This window comes from Leguminivora glycinivorella, chromosome 3 (assembly GCF_023078275.1).
Source record: "Leguminivora glycinivorella isolate SPB_JAAS2020 chromosome 3, LegGlyc_1.1, whole genome shotgun sequence".
Taxonomy (NCBI): Eukaryota; Metazoa; Arthropoda; class Insecta; order Lepidoptera; family Tortricidae; genus Leguminivora; species Leguminivora glycinivorella.
Genome location: NC_062973.1, coordinates 28,053,207 through 28,079,828, shown reverse-complemented (window position 1 = coordinate 28,079,828; position 26,622 = coordinate 28,053,207). Strand labels below are relative to the sequence as shown.

The following is a 26,622-nucleotide window of genomic DNA, read 5'->3' as shown; positions in this document are numbered from 1 at the left end:
GGCGGCGCTTGTAGTTGGACCCGGAAGGCTGGCATCGGCAGAGGGGCTGTCAGTTGCTGCAGCAGCATCTGAATCAGTAGAGATCGTGCCAGACGTAGTGTCCTCCTCGCCTAGAAACAATAACAATGGATTAGAAGCACGTTCATTAGAGGCCAATTTTAGAAGACAGAGGCTCCTAGTTTGCATGTCTTTATGACGGACATAGGCACATTGTTTGCTTATCCAATACAACTGTCTTAGGGTAGAGGCACCGAGTTAGCGTAACCCTTCATACAAAAAAAGAAAAGGGGATTGAAAATCCCTTGACTTTTAAAGGACATAGGCACCTTGTTAGCGTATCCCCTCATAATCCAACATGGACAGAGGCACCGAGTTAGCGTATCCTCTCATAACCTTATCAGGGACAGAGGCACCGAGTTAGCGTGTCTGTCTATGTAGGATCAAATACAGAGGCACGTTGTTTGCATGTACACCTACATAGAATGCATAATTATACTCACTGTCAAAGAAGGCGGCACATGACTCGGGGGTCCATTCTCCGCGCCATATGACCATGTGCTCAGCCGCAGCCTGTGTTGTTTTGCCATATGAGCCACCAACCAGTCGCAGGTTGTAGCGACCGTGTGGCAGCACTCTCGTGACGCGGTAAGGTCCCCGCATCCCGGAGTCCAGCTTGCCAGTCATCTGCGAAGTTTTAATTACAAAAACCATATCATTAAGTTTAAATATGCGCTCCGCCCGGCGATTTTTATTGACATGCTGATCTTGTTTTTGCCGATTTTCATTTAATAATTCGGAGGCGCGTTGTCTTTGTAGCTCTCTAAGGCCTTCACGGTTTGGATGAGTGTTATTAAGAGCTACATCACGAATAATGGTCCGTATTAATGGTGTTGTACCCTCAATACCAACAAGCAATTGTAAAGGGGAAGTTTGAATTGTTTTTTGTTTTGTGCTATTAATAACAAGTTGAAGCCTCCAAAGGCTGGTAGACCACAGAGCATTTTTTGTGGCCTCTACGCGAAGCATGTTAAGTACAGTTCTACAATACCGCTCCACTTGTCCATTCTCACCGTGCATTTGAGGAGTTATAAAATGTATGCTAGACCCTACGCTCTTTACCCACCCTTGGAACTGAGAGCTTTCAAACATACGACCCTTATCGCACACTATAAGATTAGGTGTACCAAATAAAGAGATTGCATTAGAGAAACAGTTCTGCAATTCATTCGCATCTTGTTTAATCATGGGGTAAAGCAAACAGTATTTTGAAAATGCATCTACTATCAAAAGAACGTACTTATAGCCTTCTGATTCAGGCAAAATACCTAATGCATCAACATGCACTGTATTAAAAGGCACATCGGGCTTGTGCCATGAAGAAATCGGTTGATGTGGGGCTCTAGGTACTTTCTTTGACGATAAACAAATCAAACAATGTGCTATATATTTTTTCACAAAGGCGCGTAATCCAGGAAACCAAAAGTGTCGCAAAATGAGATCCGTGGTCTTATCAATCCCAATATGATCATGTTGGTCGTGAAAAATACGTAACAAACTCAATCTGTGGCCCTTGGGTATAAAACACAGTAACCTGGATTCCTCGCCGGTAGGAGAATATTTGTAATACAACAGGTCATTTTCCACAATATAACGCGACGAGTCAAGTTCATTATTGTTAACTTTATCGATTAAATCGCGCGTTTCGTCGTCCGCGGATTGAGCAATTTGTGCCCAGTTTTTTGGTTTATCTATGTGGTAAACGTCTACAGGATTTCTACTCAGATAGTCTGCGTGTTGCATCATTACTCCCTTTCGGTATTCTATCGTAAAGTTGAAATCCTGCATATCCATCCACCACCTCGCCACGCGTGGTAGGAGATCCTTTTTACGCTCTGTCAATTTTAATGCGTTACAGTCTGTTATTATTTTGAAAGGAACTCCTAGCAGGTAGTGGCGGAAATGTTGCAAGGCTTTTACAACAGCGAGGGTCTCCAGTTCATAGGAGTGATATTTCGGTTCGGCACCTTGAGTAGTCTTACTAAAATAGGCCACGACACGTCTACGATTATCATTATGCACCTGAATCAGTACTCCACCATATCCAATGGAACTCGCATCTGTGTGTAGTTCCGTTGGTAGGGAAGGATCGAATACTGCAAGCACGGGCTCATTAGTAAGACACTCTAATAGATATTTACGAGCTTCAACCTGTTCCTCACCCCAAATGAATGGAACCCCTTTCTTAGTCAATTTAGATATGCAAGCAGTTTTAGCCGCATAATCGGGTATATATCGCCGGAAGTAACCTGCTAAACCGAGTAATTGCCGTATTTGGCGTACGTTCGTGGGCACTGGAGAGTCAATCAAGGCTTTTATTTTCCTTTCGCTCGGCCTAACCTGACCATGTGATATTATTCGGCCTAAATACTCTACTTCTGTAGCAACAAACGTACTCTTTTTTAAGTTAATTGAAAACCCGGCGGAGGTCAACATTTCAAGAGTTTCACGTAAGTTATCAAGTGCTTCGTCTACGGTTGAGGCTAAAATTAAAACGTCATCTATGTACGTCAAAACTTTACCAGCGTCTATAAGAGGCTTCAACGTCTTTGTTATTATTCGCTGATAAACAATTGGCGCGTTGGAGAGGCCATACGGGACCTTTAGGTATTCAAAGTGCCCTTCAGGTGTAACAAAACCCGTTTTTGGAATTGAATCGCTATCCAGTGCTATCTGGTGGAAGCCAGTAGCCATATCTAAACAGCTAAAGTACTTGCTTTTGCCAAGACGGTCAATGTGGTCTTCTATCAGTGGCAGTGGAAAGCGATCTTTTACTGTAATGGCATTCAACGCACGATAATCTACGCACATACGGTCTTTTCCGTCACGTTTTTTAACAAGGAGTATCGGGCTAGCGTATGGTGACTGCGACTCGCGAATAATACCTTTATCTAATAGATCACGGACTATCTCGCGCACTTTAGATTTCTCATCGATAGACATTTTGTACGGCCTATAATTAATAGGAGTGTTACTTGTCAATTCAATGTGCATCTCGCCCGTAGTAACAGTTGTATGGGCAGTGCCTTCAATCAAATGGTTTTTAAAGCGGTTAATGATTGCAGACAATTTTTCGCGATCGCTCCCGGTGAGCGGACTGTTGATATCGCACTCATTAAGTGAGTTATTGACCGGTTGTTGCTCATTGGATTGTACATGTAACACGTCCTTTTTATTGCCATTAATACTCGTATGAGTAAGGTGAGTGATGTAATGTTTACCATTGAGTCGCAGATATGCTATCCCCTCGCCATTCAAAGCATCCGTACCAATTATCACAGGCACACTTATACACTCGGGAGGCACGATTAACAAATCAACTTTTAAAGCGTAATCAGCGAATTCTACTAAAAATGTCACGTAACTAGTGCAAACGATATTACCGCCTATACCGCGCAAAACTTCGTGTGTGGGTAGTTCGGTGTGTTCAAAATATTTTAGCACAGATCTACTAATTAACGAGAAGCGTGACCCACTGTCAATCAAAACATCCGTAGGAATGCCTTGTATTACCGCCGTTGTAATATCATTGTCGTTCGAACTACCCTTTAATTCTCGACAAAAATTTACATTGTTTTTGTTTCGTGATTCTGATCGTTTCTTAGCAAAGCATACAGTCTCGTCATGACCCGGTTTTTTACAAAATGAGCATACGATCGCGTTCGGAATAGACAAGGTGGCAGACGGCTTTTTATCATCTTTTTCTTCTGACGGTTTAAGTCGTTTAGGACAAAATCGTTGCGGATGGCCTATTTCCAAGCACGAATAACATTTTAATTCCCGATTAGGCGTATTAAAAGTACGACCTCGTTTTCGGTTATTTGTTTCTACCTGCCTGCCGCGTGACAGGCGTGTGGATGATTGCCCAGTATTTGAATTAGGCTTCGTATAAATAGAAAGAAACTCTATTAGATCTTTAGGCAGTAACTGAGCGTTAGTCGCGGCGGCACGAATCTGAGCATCAGTTATTCCTCGTATAACAATAGCAACCGTCAACTCGTCGCTCAAACCTTTGACTATGTTCAATCTTAGCAATGAACGTCTTGCATATTCTGCATACGTGGTATAACTGTCAGAATTCGTAGACATGACACTATACAAAATGTTAGCGACATCGATTCTTCGTGAGCATAATGGTTTAAACTCGAGTTTAAAGTTTGTCCACGAACGATCGTTGGTAACCCACTCATTAAGCCAACTACGAGCATCCCCTTTCAAGCAGTTAGCTATCCTAGAAAGACACTCATTGTCATCCCAGCGGTTGATATCGCGCGCTCTTTCAACTTCCTCACACCAAGAATCGATATCGTGTAAACTTGGATCAAAATTTGAAATATAATAATGGTTGGATCTTACTTTTGTCAATGCGGTAAGGGCCCCTATAAGCCGGTCGGTAATATCATTTGCAGCAGTAGAACTCTCACCGACGGTGCTAGTACTTGACCCGGGTGGTAACGACGGAGCCCGCAAGTCGGATCCAGGAGCGTGGAGCAAGTCCGGGGCGTTGGCCGCGTCCGCCTCAGTGGCGTTCGGCTCCACGTGGCTGTCGGCGCCAATGGTCGCGCTCGGGAGCGCTGACGGCGGCGGCGCGCTGTCCTCAAGTGCGTGAAGGCGCGCCAATATATCGCCAAGCTGCTGTTGAAACCGTTAATGGTGACTTGAATTTGCAACTCACAGATTTTTCTTTTTTTTTAATTTCATTTAACATTAAATGGTCATTTTAGTACCAAAACTAAATTCTACGTTATTAATTTACTCGAAAACGATACTAAACATGACCTAATAGCTAAACGGGTTCTAATAGAGTTTTTTAAAATAAAGGCATTTTAAAATTACGCTTGCGGCGTCCCGACGCCGCGCGGCTTAAAGTTTTTTTTATGAAACTTAACGTTAGTAAAGGTGGGTAAAAGTTATATTATTCATAATCTATATTAAATAGGCTTTCATATCATATTTTTTATTTGTAGAAAAAGCAAACAGTTTGACATTTATGATGACTTGAATTTGTAAATCATAGATGAAAATTTTAAACTTTTATTTTTTATTTTATTTTATTTACCATTAAATTATAATTTTAGTACCAAAAATGAATTCTACGTTATTGATTTACTCGAAAACGATACCAAACATGACCTATGAACTAAACGGGCTATGTTAGAATTTTTCAAAGCAAGCCGGGTGAAGCGGTACTTTGACCCCCCTCCCGAGCCCCAGGGGGGAGGCTCCCGAAGGCTCCCGATCTTAATCGGCTTATTTTGATATAAGGAACAACTGTCCTAAGTTTCATGTTTTGGTCAAGAAAAAAAAAGGTTTGGCCTTTTTTTGTCGATAAACGTCCCCACTATTGATAGCGAGTTGGATGTGTTGGGGATGCAAGATACCTAACACTCCTCCTCGCTTCGCTCGTCTTCGTACCTAACGGTGACTCTGGGGCACTTTTTCTTTTCTGATAGCGAGTAATAATTCTGATAATGTAATATTATGCTATAAGATTATTATGGTACACACAATTATGCTAAACCAAAGTCGACCAAAGTAATGTTTTGTAAAACAATATTCTGCCAAATGTATCTTATGCGTGGTAGTAATAATGCCAACTAAGTTTTCTGCAAAATTACCATTCGACCGAAAGTGTTTCTGCGAAACATGTTATGCGAAGTGTGTTTCAGACTAAAATTATTCTGCCAGATGAGGGTAACCCGATTTTAACAATAAATATGATTATGATTATGATTATCTATTGTTGACAAAATTGTCATCCATAATTCGTTTAAGCATTTTGATGATTTTGATTGTGATGGCAGGCCCGCTGTGCCGCACGCTGGTGTGCGCGGGCCGCGAGCAGTGCTTGCTACGCGAAGAGCGCAAGGCGCTGTGCGCAGACCGCGCGCGCCTACTGCGCAACGGGTATGTACTACTAGCGAGTGTGTGTGCGGTGCGGGCCCGCTGTGTGCGCGCGCCGCGAGCAGTGCGTGCTACGCGACGAGCGCACGGCGCTGTGCGCAGACCGCGCGCGCCTACTGCGCAACGGGTATGTACTACTAGTGTGTGTGTGTGTGTGGTGCGGGCTCGCTGTGTGCGCGCGCCGCGAGCAGTGCGTGCTACGCGACGAGCACACGGCGCTGTGCGCCGACCGCGCGCGCCTGCTATGTGCTACTAGCGAGTGTGTGTGTGATGCGGGCCCGTTGTGTGCGCGCGCCGCGAGCAGTGCGTGCTACGCGACGAGCGCACGGCGCTGTGCGCAGCCCGCGCGCGCCTGCTGCGCAACGGGTATGTACTACTAGCGAGTGTGTGTGTGGTGCGGGCCCGCTGTGTGCGCGCGCCGCGAGCAGTGCGTGCTACGCGACGAGCGCACGGCGCTGTGCGCAGACCGCGCGCGCCTGCTGCGCAACGTGTATGTACTATGTACTACTAGCGAGTGTGTGTGTGGTGCGGGCCCGCTGTGTGCGCGCGCCGCGAGCAGTGCGTGCTACGCGACGAGCGCACGGCGCTGTGCGCAGACCGCGCGCGCCTGCTGCGCAACCGGTATGTATGTACTACTAGCGAGTGTGTGTGTGTGGTGCGGGCCCACTGTGTGCGCGCGCCGCGAGCAGTGCGTGCTACGCGACGAGCGCACGGCGCTGTGCGCAGACCGCGCGCGCCTGCTGCGCAACGTGTATGTACTACTAGCGAGTGTGTGTGTGTGGTGCGGGCCCGCTGTGTGCGCGCGCCGCGAGCAGTGCGTGCTACGCGACGAGCGCACGGCGCTGTGCGCAGACCGCGCGCGCCTGCTGCGCAACGTGTATGTACTACTAGTGAGTGTGTGTGTATGTGGGGAGCAGGCCCGCTGTGTGCGCACGCTGCGAGCAGTGCGTGTAGTGTAATGTAGTAAAAACTTTTTCACCGACAAAAAATAATATCTCTGTTTTTTTTTACGCCCCTTCATTTGTTTTATGCCCCTTCCGACCCTTTGGCGCCTACAGCGTCCACTGCCACTCTACTTGCTCTACCCTAGATCCGGCCTGACTGTACATATTCGTCATCGTCAGTGTCTTAGTGGTACCTGGTCATGTTGCAGAGACGTGGTGGTGAACGCGGTCTCGGAGGCGGCGCGCGAGGACGACGTGTTCTACGAGTCGTCGGCGCCCGCGGGCGGCGGCGGCGGCGGCGGCGGCGGTGACCGCGACCGCGACCGCTGCGTCGGCTGCGGCTCCGTGCCCAGGGCTCAGGTACCTGCAGACCTAGCTCAGTCAACTGTACGATAAACGAGTGTATTCTTACCCAAGTATTTCGAGTGATCTAGTGTGTACTTTTATAATGTACCTGTGTTCAAACTTTTGAATAAACATCTTCCTTTATTCATTTCAATTTTACATCTTTTTGAAGAGCACATTTCGGAACTCGTACGTAATTGTTTCTACAGGCTAAAAGTGCTATACCGGTTTCGAGAATTTATTAATGTTGACTTGCGAATTAATCTATGTGACGCGCTAATTCTATCCAAATTAAGTTATGGCGATGCTGTCTTCGGTGGCTGCCTGTTGGCACGTACTTCTGTATTGTTACAACGCATACAAAACGCTTGTGCACGATATTGTTTCCATGTTCCTCCTCGTTCCCACATCACGCCGTTTTTAAACAAGAATAAATTGCTCAATATGGCGGCAAGACGCACTTTGCACTTATCTTCTTTGTTATTTGGAATAATTCATACCAAGCAACCAACATATCTTTATGATAAATTGAAATTTTCAACGCGTCACGTACGGGGCGCCCAACGACTCATTGGTCCGAAGCACAATACGTCTGCTTATTGTGGCAGCTTTCGTTACGCTGCCACGAAGTGTTGGAACAATCTGCCACCACCTATTAGAAACTGTACATCGGTAGGAACCTTCAAAATTAAGATGAAAAACTACCTTACAGCTCTTCAGATTTCTAATACATAAGCAGACGTATCGTGCTAATTTAAATTTAAATTCAAATTAATTTAATAGATCAATTCATCTTTCATTTCATTTATTTTCTGTTTTTAAATAGTTATGTTGCCTGCTCTACTACTGCATATTTAATCTGCGTAGATACTACTTTTAAATGTTTGAGTAAGTGGACTGTTATAATTGTATTTATTGCGACCTCGTCCAACATATGTTAATTTTAAAAATATTGAAATCCCACCCTGTTTTCTTGGTTGCCCTGAAAACCAGCGCCGTGGCTAATACAAATTAGCCATTGGCATATGCTGAGTGGCATCCTTTTTGGTGACTTTAGTTTAAGATGTATATAGATTAAGGCTATTGTTGTTTTACTTGTATATTTTCACCAAATAAACGTTTTCTATTCTATTCTATTCTATTCTATCTTTATTATTATATATTATTTCCTTTATTTATTTCTTTTCTTAGATTAGGTTTTTTAGGATTATGAGTATAAAAGTAAAATAAAATAAAACACTTACAAAACAATATAAAACATATAAACACATTATAAAAAACCTAACCTAGGGTGCCGCCAGCAGCGGGGCAGGGCCCAAGCTGCCGGTGGTTAGGGCTGCAGAGAGAGGAACCGTCGGACTATCCGCGCTGTGTCCAAAATCACCGCCTTCTGCATCTGGCCCTTGATCCAACCACCGAGCGAGAGTCTCTTAAGATGTTGGTCGAGACTCTTCGCTATGAGACCGTTCGCTGAAACGACTAACGGGACAATGATCGTTGAATCAACATCCCACATGGTGGTTATCTCGTGAGCCAAGTCTAGGTACTTACTGGACTTGTCCTTCTCGGCTTTCACGAGATTCTCATCATGGGGGATGGTGATGTCAACGAGCACGGCCCGGCGTTTCGGTCGATCTATTATCACAATGTCAGGCTTATTGGCTACAATAGTCCTGTCAGTGATAATAGATCGATCCCAATAGAGCGTGGCACGGCCATTTTCAAGAAATGGCGCAGGTAAGTACTTGTAGTACGGTACTTCGCGGTCCACAAGGCCGTATTGAAGAGCAAGCTGCTGGTGAATGATCCGGGCTACGAGATTATGCCTGTGCAAGTACTCACCGTTAGCAAGATGAGAACAACCAGAAATGATATGCCTGAGTGATTCTCCGGGACGGCGGCATGCCCGACAAATGTCGACCGTGCCGTCCTTCAGGATATATTTCCGGTAGTTGTTCGTCATCATAACTTCGTCCGCAATTGCACAGGCAAAACCCTCAGTTTCTCCGAAGAGGTCCCCGAATCGTAACCAGTTCACCGATGCGAGCAGGTCTACATCGGGTCCCGTGAGGGCCTTGTAGAACCGCCCGTGTAGCTGCTTGCTCTCCCATACCGCCCTGCGGTCCGCAGTACTTAGTACCACAGGTTTGCGCCAGTTTTCTTTCGCCAAGGAGAGCGGCGTGAGGTTTCCGTCCACTGCCACCACATCACGATGCATCCCACACTCGTTGTTAAGGAAGTAATTCCTGAGATTGTACACCTCACGGTTGTGGAGATTTTTGGCCTCGACCTCCGCACTTCCGTGGGATGTACAATCTCATAACAGACGAGCGCGGGTGTAACATACGGTGTGTGGTAAGCAGTGACCGGACCCTCCGATCCAGGGCGTCCAGCTCGGTCTCTGTCCACCTTAGTATGCCAAAGGAGTATGTGAGTAGAGGCATTACCCAGGCGTTAAAGGCGCGCACTTTGTTGCCTCCTGACAAAAGACTGTTAAGGACTTTTGTCAGCCGACTGAAAAAGCGCTCCTTCACCGACCGTCTAATGCCAACATCCTCAATACCCAACGACTGTGACATACCAAGGTACTTATAGGTTTCTGATTCACAGATAGATCTGAACGACATCGTCTCAGAAAGTTGTAAATTTTCTGAATTTACAACCTCCCCCCGCTGTACATGCATGACCGCACACTTATCGACACCAAACTCCATTCTGATGGCGGTACTGAAAACTTCTGTGGTTTTCAGTAGCACCATCAGGTCTTGGGTGTTCGGTACAAATAGTTTGAGATCGTCCATGTACAGAAGGTGAGAGATGACTTCACCCTCTCTCCGAAGCCGGCAACCTAGCCCAGAATCCTTCAGCAGAGTGCTGAGGGGATTCAGAGCTAGGCAGAACCATAAAGGACTCAGACTATCACCCTGGAATATACCTCGCTCAATCCTTATGAAGTCCTGCAGACCAGGGGGGGCATCCCTACCTCCTGGTTGACGAAGGACTGTGGTCCACTGCCTCATACATGCGGCCAGGAAGGATATTAGAGCTGTATCAAGTTTATACAGCTCCAATATCCGCCTAAGCCATGAGTTAGGCACCGAATCATAGGCCTTCTTATAGTCAATCCAAGCGGCCGAGATGGCCCCCTTGTTCCGCCGAACTTGTTGGCAAATGGTCATGTCTATGAGAAGGAGCTCTTTAGTACCACGGGACCCAACCCTACATCCATTTTGAGCGGTGGCCAAAATGTTGTTTGCGACAATATGCGCGTTAATTTTTGCTCTCAAAATGGATGTAAGGAGCTTGTAGTGTGTAGGCAAGCACGTAATGGATCTGTAGTTTTTTGCTTCCGTGGTACTACCGGACTTATAGAGCAGGAAGGTAACACCAGTTGTTAGGGAAGGTGGGAGAGAACCAAGCTCAAGGGCTTGTTGGAATTGCGTTGCCAACCGCGAGTGCGAGCATTGAAACCACTTTAGCCAGAAGTTGTGCAAATCGTCCGGTCCAGGACTTTTCCAGTTCTGGGCCGTACGGATGGCACAACTTACGTCTTCGGGGCTGATGGTGATGGCCCCCATAGGCTCAATGTTCTCACATGCACGTTCGACAACGGTCATCCACTCGCCCTCCGTGTGCTCAACGGGCACCGACCAGATGCTACGCCAGAAATCAGACATGGCAGTAGCATCCGGCAACCGCACGTCAGACACGCGGGGGTCGGCTTCCTCCCACCTTCGGTATACCTTCCTTTGGTCGCTTTGGAAAAGACGATTCTGCTGGAATCGGTCCACTCGCTTTCTGTAGCGGCGAATACGGCTTGCCCATGCATAGACTTTCTGCTTCAGAAAGTCGATGCGCTCTGTGACATTGGCCAAATAGTCGCGGGGTCTGATGTCCGTCCCCGCGAACGCCTGGTTCACAAAGCGCATTACTCGGGGGCGATTGTTACCCCCCCTGAAGCAGATCAGCTTCGCAATGAGAGTCCTAAACGAGCTGATACGACGCTCGATCCGTACTTGCCATGCAGGGACACCTGCGACGGTCCTAGGTGCACGGTCAGCGTCCGGAAACTTGACTCGAGCAACACGGCACGCCGCGATGGCCCCGCAGTACATGATCGAGTGTGTATCATCTAGATCTTTACTAGTCCGTATATATGGCTCTAGCAAAGCATTTAAGGCTCCTATTAGCGCTAGATTGCGTTTATTCATGGGCAGACGTGGTAATTGCGGCCTAGAGTTGTTTGTGGAGCGATACTGCGTAATCGCCTCTTCCAAAGACCTCCTCAGTTGCTCATTGGCAGGCTCACTCACGCTCTGACTCGCGAAGTCCCCGCCGTCGTTACCGGGATCAACCCGCGGCGCCTCCGGTGCCAGGTCGGGTACGGGCACCGGGTCCGGCGACATGGCGGGCAAATCCCGCCCCGAGGCGGGGTCCGCGCGAGCAGTGAGAGCTTCCTGGCGAAGCCGATCAAGTGTGGCGTCATCCAGTCGCTTTGACCGCTGAATGACGCGCACCTGATCCGATAGACGCTGCTCCGATACGGTGATGGATGGCTCAAGTGCCTGGAACAGAGGTAGCATCTTGGAACGGTACGCGGATAGCCGGGTTCCCCCCTCTGTAGCCCCGTAATAGGCGCGCACGTTCACTTATATATTATTATTATTATACCTAGACAAAGCGGCAGCGTGTCCAGCCAAATTCCAAATAAAGGAATGACAACGCAGGTATGGTCATAGCTGGGCATTAACTCGTTAATCCGTTAATCGGTAATTAACGAAGTTTCGTTAACATTTCGATTAACGGATTAACTTTTAAGTTAACTTTAAAAAATGTTAACGGATTCGTTAACTTCCGTTAAATTTCATAGAGTCCGTTAATCGTTAATCCAGCACCCCAAGCGGCTCGCTGCGCCGCGAAAACCACGTCCTTACTGCTACTGTAAAAGCCCGTAGTACGGCAAAACATAGGTTTTATCGGTAAAAGCAGATCCGTCGGTTATAAACAGTCTAAAGACCAATTGGCGACTTTAGATCAGTTATTCGAGATCTTCTAAATCTCATTAGGCGTGCTAGATCGATCACTAACCTGGGAATAGAGTGCAATCATCAGGCATGACAGAAAAATCGCGCAACCGACGCATCGAGTTAGAGTCCGGCGCGGGCCTTACATTACTCTACCAAGCTATCGTGGCCCATAGCATCGAGTTGTCATCTCAAATCTCAATCTGAAGAACCGACGCACCACGATCGCGACCGCATGAATAACCCAATAATTACCAATCCGAAGTAAAACCTAGGATTTAAGTAGCCAACCAACGGTGGTAAAAGCCCGAAGAGACCGTAATTATTACATTTTGATTTTTTACCGATTGGCGTCACAGGTTTTAATGGTTTTTGGTGGATACTTAGTAAATAGAAATACATAATACCTACAGTGGAGTCCTATTTTTATGACGTGTTAACGGATTATCGATTAACTTTAACTTCCGTTAAATCTACCGAAATGTATCGCTTTAACGATTAACGAAGTTAACTTTTTAAGTAACGGATTAACGATTATCGAAGTTAACTATTTGATTAACGGTGCCCAGCTATGGGTATGGTTATACCTATATCTAAGGACAAGCTACTTTTGGCCTTACCTTATACCACCTACCCTATTACCAAGTTTATTAACCGCCTTCCAAATCTCAAAGGAAGGGGTTATCAAGTCGTCTGTATGTTTTTTTTTTTTTTTAATGTTTGTTCCTCGATATCTCCGTCGTTACTAGACCGATTTTGAAATTTTTTTTTTGATTAAATGTATATGCATACAGATTGGTCCCATTTTTCCCAGAACCCAGTTCTGATGATGGGATCCTGGAGAAATCGAGGGAACTCCTCAAATCTGAAACGCATACATATGGTGATTTTTGTGTTTTTAAAGGAACAGCATGCATTTACGTACGGAACAGTGACATTTGGTGCAGTGGAACTCCTGATGATGGTCAGAATGGAACTCCTCAAATCTGAACGGCACACTTATAGTGACTTTGGTATTTTTATAAGAACAGCATGCACTTACGTCCAGAATAGTGATATTTGGTGCAGTAGAATTGCTGATGATGGTCAGAACGGAACTCCTCAAATCTGAACGGCACACTTATAGTGACTTTGGTATTTTTATAAGAACAGCATGCACTTACGTCCAGAACAGTGATATTTGGTGCAGTGGAATTGCTGATGATGGTCAGAACGGAACTCCTCAAATCTGAACGGCACACTTATAGTGACTTTGGTATTTTTATAAGAACAGCATGCACTTACGTCCAGAACAGTGACATTTGGTGCAGTGGAACTGCTGATGAAGAGTGAGCCGCCCCTGGTTAGAGTTCCGTTCTGATAATCATTCTCATCTGTAAGTACTTCAGAATCATCCAGATTTCAAAATTGGTTCAGAAATGACGGAGATATCGAATAACAAACATTAAAAAATATACAGACGAATTGATAACATAATCCAATATTTGAAAGTATTTATCACCAGAACCCCAAAGGAAGGCGGTTTTTTTTTTCTTAAAAATTATTTTCTTTACAGTTTCTCTGCGGCTCCGACAACCGAACGTACTCGTCCCTCTGCCGGCTCGACCTGCACAACTGCGTGCGCCGGCCCGCGCCGCCCGTGGCGCTCGCGTGCCGCGGGTTCTGTCCCTGCCGCCGCCGCGCACAGGACGCGGCGCACGACGTGAGTGTTGCACAAACTCACCATCTGTCTCGACTGCACGACTGCGTGCGCCGGCCGCCGGCCCGCGCCGCCCGTGACGCTCGCACGGCCGGTTTCCTCCACCAATTCACACGATGCACTTTGCTTCTTCTTTTATTATACGCACTGCCAAGACGTGGAATTAGTGGCCGGCGTCTTTATTTCCCATGCGGTTCATTTCACCTAGCAATCTTTAAATCAAGGGTGAACAGACAGACCGAGCTCACTCCGTCGTAGGCCAACGTCTTAAACGTCTTCACCTCAGCAGTAGCTAAAAAAACAACGGCGGGGTTACAATGTACTCGTAATGTTCTGTTTCCACCCAGGACTGGCACCGGCGCGGGCGGCGCCGCGGCCGGCGGCCCTTGTCGCGCGACGCCGCCCCGCCCGCGCGGCGCCGCGAGCGCCCCGCCCCCGCCCGCCGCCGACGGCTGCGCGCCCGACAAGATGGCCGACCGCCTGCTCGACTGGTTCTCCGTGCTCATGGACGAGGCCGGCGAGTCGCCGCCTGATCGACGCGGTACGTGTAAATCGACCATACTTTTCCACTCAACTCGCTCGGTCTTCACGGTAATAGGACTCACGTACGCTAATTGAAGCGGTATCTTTTTGCAGGGTTCCCCCGCGACTGCAAGCCGGAGACGCGCTGGATGTTCGCACATTTGGACACCGACGGCGATGGCATGTTGTCGTCGACCGAATTGTATGCGCTCAGTGAGTAACCTACACTCCGGTTCTTTGCGAAAATCTATGAACGAATTGCGACGAACCCCACCCACGATATGTGACGAAATCTTTCATACTGTTAACGAATGCGTCAAGTCATTCCAACTAGCCGAGCCGGTCTCGTTTCCAGGGCACGACTCGCGCGAGCGATGCCTGCGGCCGTTCCTGTCGGGCTGCGGCGCGGGCGCGGGGCCGGTGGCGCGCGGCGCGTGGTGCGGCTGCCTGCGCCGCGCCGCGCGCCCCTGCCTCGCGCTAGCGCGCGCGCACGCGGCCCGCGCTGCTGGCGGCTACGTGCCCGCATGCGACCACGCCGGCTACTACCGCCCCAGGTAACACCCTGTCTCTCTGCGCGCCCCTGCCTCGCGCTCGCGCGCGCGCACGCGGCCCGCGCTGCTGGCGGCTACGTGCCCGCATGCGACCACGCCGGCTACTACCGCCCCAGGTAACACCCTGTCTCTCCGCGCGCCCCTGCCTCGCGCTCGCGCGCGCGCACGCGGCCCGCGCTGCTGGCGGCTACGTGCCCGCATGCGACCACGCCGGCTACTACCGCCCCAGGTAACACCCTGTCTCTCCGCGCGCCCCCGCCTCGCGCTCGCGCGCGCGCACGCGGCCCGCGCTGCTGGCGGCTACGTGCCCGCATGCGACCACGCCGGCTACTACCGCCCCAGGTAACACCCTGTCTCTCCGCGCGCCCCTGCCTCGCGCTCGCGCGCGCGCACGCGGCCCGCGCTGCTGGCGGCTACGTGCCCGCATGCGACCACGCCGGCTACTACCGCCCCAGGTAACACCCTGTCTCTCCGCGCGCCCCTGCCTCGCGCTCGCGCGCGCGCACGCGGCCCGCGCTGCTGGCGGCTACGTGCCCGCATGCGACCACGCCGGCTACTACCGCCCCAGGTAACACCCTGTCTCTCTGCGCGCCCCTGCCTCGCGCGCTCGATTTGACAGATACGTCATTCATCGTCACGCAGCAGATGTCTATTGGAACATCCCATACAATAATAATCCTAGTAGCTTGAGATTTGATAACAGGGTGGTTAGCAATGGGCCTGACATTTGCAATGCTTTTTCTGAATATTTTACCTCTACATTCTCCTCGCAAAATATCTCAACCGAAGTTAATTCAAGTAATGATAGTGTTGCCGTCTTGAGTAGTATTGAGGTGAGCCCGAACACGGTTACTAAATTGTTGCTTACCCTAGATACAGCCAAATCCGCAGGTCCCGACGAGTTACCAGCTCTATTTTTGAAAGCCTGTGCTAAAGCGCTTATTACTCCTGTTATCCTATTATTTAGACGCTCTTTAAAAGAATGCATAGTTCCGGATATTTGGAAGTCAGCCTTTATAAGCCCTGTGTTCAAAAAAGGATCCAAGACGGATATAACCAATTATAGACCTATCTCTAAATTATGTATTTTAGCTAAAGTTTTTGAAAAAATTGTTTATGAGCAAGTATATGATTCACTGAAACACTCTTTTATTTTAAATCAACATGGTTTCTTAAAACGTAGATCTACTGTTTCAAATCTTGTGTTATTTAACGAGCATGTAACTAAAGCTATGGATGACGGGTTTCAAGTTGATGTAGTATTTACGGACTACAGTAAGGCGTTCGACAAAATTGACCACCGGATATTAATTTCAAAACTTAAAGGTGTAGGAATTAGTGGAGATCTACTGAGATGGTTCGCATCCTACATTGATAATAGATCACAGGCTGTAGTTATGAATAATTATATGTCAGGGTGGGTGACGGTGCCTTCTGGAGTCCCTCAAGGATCTCTACTAGGGCCTTTGCTTTTTAACATCTTTATTAATGATATTGGTAAATGCTTCATTCACTCTAATCTACTCTGCTTTGCTGATGATATGAAAATCTTTATTAAAGTAAAGTCGGGCCTTGATTCATGTCACTTACAGTCTGATTTGTCTCGTCTGGATGATTACTGCTTAGCGAATGGGCTGGACCTGAATGCATCCAAATGTATCGCAATGACATTTTCGCGCAAATATAACGAAATTAATACTTCGTATAGGATCAAGGGCCAACTTCTTACTAAAGTTCCTTATACTAAAGATCTTGGAGTCATTCAAGACTCCAAACTACTTTTTGATAAACATATTGACAATATTATTAACAGTGCATATAAGTCACTAGGCTTTATAATGCGTAATTCAACTCATTTCAAATACTTAAGCTAAAACTCTAAAAGTGCTTTATTGTTCGTTAGTCAGGAGCAAGCTGGAGTATGCCTCTCAGATATGGAACCCACGCTATGCTACCTACATCCAAAGGCTTGAACGTATTCAGCGTAAATTCGTTAAATTCCTATGCTTCAAAATAAAATCCCCCTATAGCTCCTCTAATTATCTAGCTACTTGTAAAAAACATCACTTATTACCACTTCAAAAGCGTCGGGAAATAGCTGACATTAGTTATTTACTCAGTATCACTACTGGTTTAGTAGATAGTCCTGAATTACTCTCCGACATCTCATTTAATACCCCCACACGTTGTAAAAGGTACTATCCTCCTATTTCAGTTAAGTTTTCATCGTCCAAATACAGACAGAACAGTTTCTTGTCGCGTGCGAGTAGAGCGTTAAACAACCTTGCAAACGACCTAGATATAGATGTATTTAATTGTAAAATCCCTGTTATTAAGCACTATATGATTCTTAAATGTTTCGTGTGAGCAAGTCTAAGAGATTTGTCATTTATATTTAATTATGTTATTCTTATAATTGTCATTACCATCCACTATTGAAATACCACGTTTGGTCTGAATTCTTACGTCAATGTGTTTGTGTCCGTGCGTTGATGCTTTTCGTTTGAGTAATATGTACTCAAATGTATTAATATGTATTGTTTCTATAAGTGTGATCCTGTAATTGGCTTTCTATCTTTTATTCAGTAGTGTTATATTGTAATAGTAGCTGTTGGATCTCCATAAACTAAAATAAATAAAAAATAAAAAAAAAAAAATTAACGAACGCTTTAGCGGTGACAGACGGTTTTATGCAACCGGCCCTTAAACCAAAATATCCTTACTCTAAAATTGTACTAATTCCAGGCAATGCCACGCGGCGCTGGGCGTGTGCTGGTGCGTGGACGCGCACGGGCAGGAGCTGCCCGGCTCCCGCGGCAAGGGCGCGCCCACGTGTCCCGGTCAGTATATATAGCTTCGTTGGTCATTTCATTCTAAAAGTAGAGCATTACTTTGTGTTTTGGTACTTATCCAAATTGCAATGTTCAATGAACGACGACACGATCCGAAGATATGTAGTGCTGTGGCGCTTCGTCGGTTCTCTCTTCCTGGTGGCGGAACCACCTGCAAGCCTCAGATTTAAAAAAATAGAATTTCCGAATTGTTATCCCAAAATCAGTGATCTAGTAAAGTAGGTGCATAGATGGTGCATATAGGTACCAACCTACTTACTACTTAGGAACGACGATAAATAAAATTTCTAACATTAAATATTCCAGGTGAAAAGCTGTCAGCGAACGCTATCAGCTTAAGCAATGAGACGGGCGAAGACGCGCAAGAGGCGCAGGAGCTGGCGCGCGACGCGCACGCGCTCGCGCACGACGCGCACGCGCACGACGGCGAGCACAGCGAGCGGGGCGAGCCGGGCGAGCACGACGCGCGCGGCGCGCCCGCCGACGACGAGGACGCGCTCGCCGCCGGCAGCGGGGACGCCGAGCTGCGGTTCTGAACGCCAGCCCTACAACCGCACACCCGACACCACACCCCACCGCTCCTACATACCTACAAGACTCTTTCAATCTGAACATACGTTACATAATAACAAGCCAAGAGGAGCGACGCTGCCAGCAAGGGGTGTACAAGTAGATTAAATATCATGTCGACGTATTTTTGAACAACACAATGAGTATTTATAGTAGGCACCGATATTTTTGATGGCGACGATACCTACAGTTTACACTGGGAAAATAAAATACTATTTTAACAATACCTACAGTGTTGCTAAAGGTGTCATCAATCGGTCACCAAAAATGTACGTGTGACGTTTTTATTTGTTCGGTTTTGTTTAAAAATATTTACAAAGAATTATTTGTTTGGAAATGTACATAGGCACATTTAATATGAATCTGATGCCTTTGACACAATGTGCATTGTACAATTAGCAGTAAAATAATAGTTAACATGAACAAATCTTCAGTTCACGACAGAAAATAGTGTTAGAATTTTGTACTTGCAATCACTTTCAGAATATATTAGACTCATGAACATTTTAAGACAATGGAACTATCTTTGATTGAAATAAATATATATATTTTAACGGATTTCATCTCAATTTACTATTTATACTTACTAGAATTTACTTAAAAACTATGTAGGTTGTTCAGGTTTAGTTTAGTTCCCCATTTCGCCGCAAGCTACCTGATGAAGCGGACCACGGGTAGCCTCAGCAGATAGATTAGTTCATGTAAAAGCTTTACATTATTTACTTTTTATTTTAGGCTGTTCTGGATAAAACTTCAGTTGAAATTAACTTTGAAATGTGGCAGGCCTAAAGTTTAAAGGGACCTGTATCTGGCCTAAACCATTTGCTTAGTGGAAATATTTACCGTCCAGAGAACAAACACAAAGATGAAAGCATCAATATAAATAAGTAAAAGGTAAATACTCAGCTACTCCTTAAAGGTAGATATTGTTACGTTTTATTCCATTTTGTTGAAGTATGCTTGTGTTTCCAGCTAGCAAGCTTTCATAGAGTAGTGTAAAGTTTAAACTTTGTATTAACAGGCTGACGCCCTCAAGCCATGTAAGGCTATGTACTTAAAATATATTTATAGGATATGTTAATGTTGAACCATTAAATGTTTTGGAGTGTGAGTTTCAGACTAGACGGTCTGTGTAATAAACGGTAGGTATAACAATAAAGATAGAGTAAGCTTATGAATGTTTGATATTATGATAGGGAGCCTGCTCCGAGGCGAGACGAGCCGGGCCTCAGTAACAAGTCACATTAGGTAGACAATCATTTGCACTTTTTTAAATCTCACTGTATGTAATGTAACAAAATAAATTAAATTTAGCCTGTATGGTACTTAATAAACAAATGAAGTTTTACTATGCTCCTACGTCCCATATCCAGACTAACTCGATAATTTGTTAAGTCATCATCTTTGCAGTTTAATTGATTTTTCTAAAAGTATACTCTGCAGGACTTGCCATAATTTTTTCCTATGTGATTGCTCTGATAATTATAAATAGAAATGAGCCTGCTAATCAATCACTAAGAACCATGAGAACAGTCAAACAAGAATTATTTCTTTGGACTAACATTATTTGTTACCATTTAGTAACCATCAAAACAACAATACCTACTTTTACCAATGTCCCAAAAATGTTTTAAGAAGTTCAGAATTTCATCCTATTTTGCAATCATTATTCATTCTTTATTTGTAATTTTAGCCAGTAGGCTTGATTGTCTTTGATTATATTTGTTGTTTGGCTTTTCATTGTTCCGGCACATTCACAAATCTTCTTCACCCTCTTTGGCAATGTGAATGAATGTGATCAATGAAGATAAACTCTAGTGATGAAAGTGACAAATGAAGAATTCACGACAAAAGGAGAATGACCCAAATTTAGGGACTTAACAAAAAGTCAATGGGATGATTCAAGACATTTTAACTTGTCACCACAACGTTAATTTTAATGCACATATACAATATTTAGACTTCATACGAAGTTATGGCGTGAGGGGAACTAAACAGTACAGACTACATCGAGACAAGAACTGTAGGAGCAAAAGAGTGAGAAAATACTTTGTTACCTCATGATAGCCTGGCGAGGGCAAAGTAATTCAAACATAATATAGCCAGAAATAATGTCAGAAAAATATTATGGTTCGATACTTACTGTGATACTGCGCATTGCGCTGTCTTCAAATGCAAGGTACTTACATAAGGTCTGTAAATAAAACAAAGGAGTTAGCGACTGCTATTTCTTATAATTACAATTCACAGGACACTAGACATTAAATCATGATCGAGCAGTGGCAGGTTACTCCTGCTTCTCGTTCGCGAACTTGCCGCCGTAGAAGGGGATGTAGGTGACGAACACGCGCCAATCCGTCATGTACAGGAGCCCGAGGAACGCCGCGCCGCCAAAGCCGGCGCCCGACGTCGCGAACGACGCCGCCATCTCGGCGTGCCTCTTGCCCAGTCGTCCCAGCATCTTCTTACTTTTTTAAAGGATTTAGGGAGACCTCGATACGAGGGACGAAAAGTGGGTTACGTAAACGTCAATGTCTAAATTTTTTTTTTGCAAAAATCAGCTGTCATCAATGAAGGCCCTGAATACTAGTTTTTTGAGCAACTAAATAATAATTATTGCTTTATAAGTTTAGTGTGAATCAATCAATTTTATTGCAGTATATCAGGTTTCTTTAGGCTATACTTTGACTACAGAAAGAAGTAAAAATGCGAAGAATCTTGTATATTAAACTTAAACTAAAATATACCATAGGAAGAATACATAATAGTCTATTTTTTTTTTTTTTTTTTTTTTTTTTTTTTTTTTGCTTTGGCTTTTACTCCCTGCCAATTACACATACATTGACATAATAGTCTAAGTGCCATACAAAATTAAAAATGTCAAATTTGACATTTGAGTCATTTGACAGCTACGCTACATTGTACGCTACACTGCAAAGGCAGAGTATTTTTCTCTCTATAAAAAAAAACCATAATATTTTTTAACCAATCACCGAGGAGCGATCTGAATAAATTCAAGAATACGCGTTTGTGGTTGGGTGTTATTGTGACTAGACTGCAACTCTAATAAGAAAAACACTATTTGTTTTTTGATTATGGGATTATGGGGGCTCTGAAGAGTATAAAGGACTTATTTATTTATTTTTTGAATAACAATAACATAGAATATGTGCTGAACTGATAAATGAAGCCCACTGTGTGAAGTCCATATTACAGTGTGTGATAAATTGAGAAAGTGCGAGTGGTGTCGCGTAGTGTAGTGTCTGTGTTGTGTACGCGGCCGGGTTGGGTGGTCGCAGTCGGTCGCGATGTGGGACTCTGCGACGTTCCTGTCGGCGCTGACGCCCAAGTTCTACGTGGCGCTGACGGGCACGTCGTCGCTGATCTCGGGGCTGATCCTGATCTTCGAGTGGTGGTACTACCGCAAGTACGGCGCGTCGTTCATCGAGCAGGTGTCGCTGGCGCACCTGGGCCCGTGGTTCGCGGCCGACGAGCCGGCCGGCGCGCCGCCGCCCATGCCGCAGGAGTGCAAGGTACCCGCTCCACATCTACCTATGCTTCAGTTACAGCACTAGATTCAACTAGCTCAGCAGCAGGTATCGGTGGTTCCTCGTATTGAGCTATGTTACTCAACACACCAGTTGTAATCTTGGATGACATCAGACATCTACATTTTTTAAGACTAATTTTGATTTGTAAAAATAAGAATGGAATGTCCCATCACATTTCCGGGCCATTCCCTTCCAGGCATTCCCCATTTACAGGCCTCTTGGCTGCTACAGATTATTAGCTTCTTCTTCTACTCCAAAGTCCACTGTCCAACGCTGTTAAGGCCCTTTAAGCCTAAGAAGTTAAGAAAGAGCTACAAACAAGAAAGATAATCAGAGTAGAAATTGAGACTTATGACAAGTAAAATTATTTATATCCAGTCATAGTAGAATTGTGAAAGTTGCGTTTCCATAGAATATACTTATGTTAGGATTGTTAGGTACTCTAGACATTGAGCACATATAAACCATACATAATGTACAGTCGAGTTCATTCGTTCGTTCATTTTTTCTTTTTTTTTTTTTCTGGTTGGAACTGCCATCAGTCAGTAACGACTATAATCAGTTTTGTTGAATGAAGTGTTTTGGTTTTGGTTTTGGAGACCATTGTCTCTCTTAACCACTACTATCAATTAGCACAATGTGCTTCCTTTTCAGTCGTTGCACATTATTAGTATTATTGAGCAATTCTGAGGCCAATGGATTAGGATGTCGTGTCAGACGATCAATGTAGACGATCAATGTTCGTTCATATGTGTATATTTTTTCACCTTACTACATAGAGTTAAGGTGAAGAAATGTACACATATTTATGAACTCTACTGTACAATGGTGCAACTTCATTGAGTAAAATCTCATGGAGTATATTATTATTTCCTAACTCAGTTTGCCGCAGGGCACAGGCCTCCTCTAACTCTTTCCTATGGGGGTCTATCATGGGCCACTTTTCTCCAGTTTGGGCTTGCTGTGAGTTAGAGTTCACTCTCCCGTCTTGTTCGAAGCTTTTTCTAGCTCCGTGTGCAACCTCTAGTCTAGGGTATAAATCTGTTATTGTGTTAATCATGCTCTATTTTCTCTCTGGCAGAGTACCGAGTCAAACTTCACCCTTTTGCTGACAGTGCCCTGTCAGTGTACTGTCACTGAAAATACAGGTACGGTCTATTCTGGGACAGTGGCTCGGCTGTCGACATACTGTCAGCGAATGAGTTCAAGCCTGACTCGGTGATCTCTGCCGTGTGCCTCAACTGCGATACAGGGTCTTTTTTATTTGAAAACTCTATTGACGACAGTGTTATTGTCACTGAAGTCACCCATAGCGAAATCCCTTTTCTCGTATCTGGTAGAGATTAAGAAAGAAGAATCGGTGTTCAGTATGGTTGGGTGACGGTGCGTGCGATGCGTTGCAGGTGTGGCGCAACCCGATGGCGCTGCTGCGCGGCGCGGAGTACGCGCGGCTGTGGGCGGCGGCGCGCCGCGCGCCGCTCACCTACTACGACATGAACCTGTCCGCGCAGGAGCACCAGGCGTGGTTCGGCGTGCCCGGCGCCGACTCGCCGTGTGAGGTCAGTCATCTAATGATCAATTTTAAAGCCCAATTTTCTCGCCGGATTCTGATAAGCATCTCGCCTAGTCCGTTATTTCCTCCTGTACAATTTGAGAAAATAATAATGTCGGTTGTTCGAGCAGGCGGCGCTAGCGCGGGCGTGGCGCGAGCGCGAGCCGGCGGCGCGCGTGGCGGCGGCGCGCGCGGCGCTGGCGGCGCGGCCGGACTGCGCCGCCGCGCTGCTGCTGCTGGCCGAGGAGGACGCGCCCACCGTGGCCGAGGCCGAGCGCGTGCTCAAGCGCGCCTGGCGCTGCGCCGAGGCCGCCTGGCGCGTCTCCAGCGGCGCCGGCGTCGCCAACGTGGCCGGCTCCGCCGCGAGAGCGCGCAGGTCGGTCACCGTCGCTCGTCTCTCCTCCTGTAGTGTAGGTGTTACCTCGTGTTAGACGGTGACGTGTGACGGTTGCAGGGACGCGGCGGTGCTGGCGCACGTGAAGCGGCGCGCGGGCATGTGCGCGCGGCGGCTGGGCCGGCTGCGCGACGCGGCGCGCGTGTTCCGCGAGCTGGCGCGCGACGGGCCCGCGCCGCTGCACGCGCACGAGAACCTGCTCGAGGTGCTGCTGGAGCAGCGGCTGTACCTGGACGCGCAGGTGAGTGCGGGCGCGCAGCGCGCGTGGAGCGTGTGTCGTGTACACGCACGGCTGACGGTGATGTCACGTTGCAGGCGGTGGTGGCGCGCTACGACGAGCCCTCGCTGCCGGCGTCGGCCACCATCCTGTACACGGCGGCGCTGCTGCGCGCGCGCGCCGCCGCGCTGCAGCCGCGCCCCGCCGCCGAGCTGCAGGCCATCGAGGTAATACACGTCACGTGGCGCCAGCACCACACTTACTTTAGATATCACTCATAAAATAGCTTGCAAGCAAATGAACAACTCTGGCCGACCTAGGACTCGAGCCCGCATCCTCGGATTGCCGGTTTGATGTGTTACAAATTTCGCCAACTGACCGTCCTTCGACGGTTGCAAATTTTGCTATTGCAACTGTGACGCGTCATCACGTCACTAGCGACATTTGTAATTTATGGTTTACAACGTAGCTAACTCTAATAACGTTTTAGATACGTTAAGTGAATCCCTCGTTGTCGTGTCGTGTCGCAGGCGATCCGGCGCGCCATCGAGTTCAACCCGCACGTGCCGGCGTACCTGCTGGAGCTGCGGCCGCTCACGCTGCCGCCGGAGCACGTGCTGCGCCGCGGGGACAGCGAGGCGCTCGCCTACGCCTTCTGCCACCTGCGCCACTGGCGGCACTGCGAGGGCGCGCTCAAGCTGCTGCACCTCGCGCACTCCACAGGTACATAACTTCCTGGATTCGTAACATGTTCGTGTACATCATTCACTTTTGCAATAGATCGAAGCGGTAATAACGGTCGTCACCGCGCGCAGGTCCGCCGGCGGCGGCGGGGGCGGGGGCGGCGACGGCGTGCTCGCTGTGCCTGGACCGCGAGCTGCTGCCGCCGCACCACGCGGCCTGGCGCGGCGGCTGGGCGCCCCGCCCGCGCGCGCTGCTCCCCCTGCTGGGCGCGCTGTGCGTGCTGGCCGCGCTGCTCGCCCTCTGCGCCGCGCGCTGGCCGCACGCCGCCGCCGCGCTCGCGCCCGACCGCCTGCTGCGCCTGCTGCACGACGTCTGACCCCCGCACCCGCACACGCACACGCACACTCATGTCTACGGCGACTGAACCGTCGCTTCGGACCGAGGCCTCCGACCGCCGTTTACCGGACGGACGCCTAGACCGCTCGGCGCTCGGCCGTCCGATCCCGTACGAACTATTGCAGATGGAAACTTTTCTTGTACGGTCGACTACAAAGAGATGTATCCGCTTTTTCACATTATTGCAATGCAAAAAGTGGATAAGGTCAATACGGTTAAATGTGTCATAAAGGGAAGTGTGTCTGGCCTTCAAATTTGGCTGTTTTTCTCATTGTCACTCCGAGTTAATACTTTTGCATCTTGCTACTTACGATTAGTAGTAAACATATTGAACTCTCAATACACACTGATCATCGTTTAAATAGACCGAATGAGAAGGCCAGACGCACTTCCCCTTATGACACACTTAACGGTATTGACTTTACATCTCTTTGTAGTCGACTGTACTTGAACGTGGGTCCTTAACGGGAACGTATGTAAATGCCATACCTTTAAATAAAAATAGATAAAGATTAAAAATCAATCAAAATAGTGTAGGAAATGCAATCTCGTTCTCGAGACATCTCATTCTCGCGATAGCATACACTCTTTCACACCGAATACACACCGTTTACTTTAGGTACTCTAAACATTTAACAAATGTAGCAATAAATAAATACTGTCAATAATATATTCCAAATACTATTACTTACAATTCTGTGATCTCGTTCCACCATAATCTTTATTTAATTTGAATAAATAATTCCGTTTAATTTTACTACATAATTTTCAGATCCATGCAACACTAGTAATACAATAACACTGTTCATTTATAAGTTTTTGAGCTGCCGAAAGTGAAATGAAAATGGAACCCTATACATATAAATCGCCTTTACATCGTAACATTCATAACCTAACCACAAAATTAAAATTTTGAAAAAACCCCCGACCGCGACATAGTAGACCGATTTTCATGAAACATGGCTAAGAACACTTCCGACTAACTCAACTTTCAGACAAAAAAAACTAAATCTAAATCGGTTCATCCGTTCGGGAGCTACGATGCCACAGACAGACACACACACAGACAGACAAACAGACAGACAGACAGACAGACGGACAGACAGACAGACAGACACGTCAAACTTATAACACCCCTTCGTTTTTGCGTCGGGGGTTAATAACTTATACATGATGTAATAATTAATATTATACGCATTTAATATCTCTTTCGAGCATATAATTTGACACTCGAGCGAATTTTAGATATTTTATTGGACTATTACGATGTTCACACGACAGTAGCGCCACTTCCGTTCATTTCTTATTTAAATTAGATAGTTTTTTATATTAATTTCATCATCATCACTGTATAAGTACA

The 26,622-nt window shown here is 46.6% G+C and overlaps 3 protein-coding genes across 3 annotated transcripts in view; 2 read left to right on the top strand and 1 right to left on the bottom strand.

Annotated features, from left to right (window-relative positions):
- Nucleotides 1-19,802, top strand: part of LOC125224974 (proteoglycan Cow) — a 37,081-nt gene extending 17,279 nt beyond the window's left edge. The window contains 9 exon segments of the mRNA XM_048128492.1: nt 5,862-5,964; nt 7,115-7,265; nt 13,830-13,976; nt 14,321-14,367; nt 14,369-14,514; nt 14,610-14,708; nt 14,851-15,049; nt 17,792-17,886; nt 18,205-19,802. Of these exon segments, the coding sequence (XP_047984449.1) occupies nt 5,862-5,964; nt 7,115-7,265; nt 13,830-13,976; nt 14,321-14,367; nt 14,369-14,514; nt 14,610-14,708; nt 14,851-15,049; nt 17,792-17,886; nt 18,205-18,434 (1,217 nt within the window). The 3' untranslated portion in view covers nt 18,435-19,802.
- An 880-nt stretch (nt 19,803-20,682) lies between these two features.
- Nucleotides 20,683-21,013, bottom strand: LOC125224865. Its single transcript, XM_048128362.1, has one exon. The coding sequence runs from the start codon at nt 20,927-20,929 to the stop codon at nt 20,756-20,758; it is 174 nt and encodes a 57-aa protein (XP_047984319.1). The 5' UTR covers nt 20,930-21,013; the 3' UTR covers nt 20,683-20,755.
- A 566-nt stretch (nt 21,014-21,579) lies between these two features.
- Nucleotides 21,580-25,349, top strand: LOC125242709 (protein ST7 homolog). The gene is made up of 7 exons (XM_048151612.1): nt 21,580-22,001; nt 23,423-23,578; nt 23,703-23,947; nt 24,026-24,206; nt 24,281-24,409; nt 24,713-24,905; nt 24,998-25,349. The coding sequence occupies exons 1-7, from the start codon at nt 21,777-21,779 to the stop codon at nt 25,240-25,242; spliced, it is 1,374 nt and encodes a 457-aa protein (XP_048007569.1). The 5' UTR covers nt 21,580-21,776; the 3' UTR covers nt 25,243-25,349.
- The last annotated feature ends 1,273 nt before the right edge of the window (nt 25,350-26,622 follow it).

Coding starts and splice junctions, on each gene's coding strand:
- LOC125242709 (XM_048151612.1), top strand. CDS start 21,777: ATGTGGGACTCTGCGACGTTCCTGTCGGCGCTGACGCCCAAGTTCTAC. Junction 22,002..23,422: donor CCATGCCGCAGGAGTGCAAG/GTACCCGCTCCA, acceptor GATGCGTTGCAG/GTGTGGCGCAACCCGATGGC. Junction 23,948..24,025: donor TCCGCCGCGAGAGCGCGCAG/GTCGGTCACCGT, acceptor TGACGGTTGCAG/GGACGCGGCGGTGCTGGCGC.
- LOC125224865 (XM_048128362.1), bottom strand. CDS start 20,929: ATGCTGGGACGACTGGGCAAGAGGCACGCCGAGATGGCGGCGTCGTTC.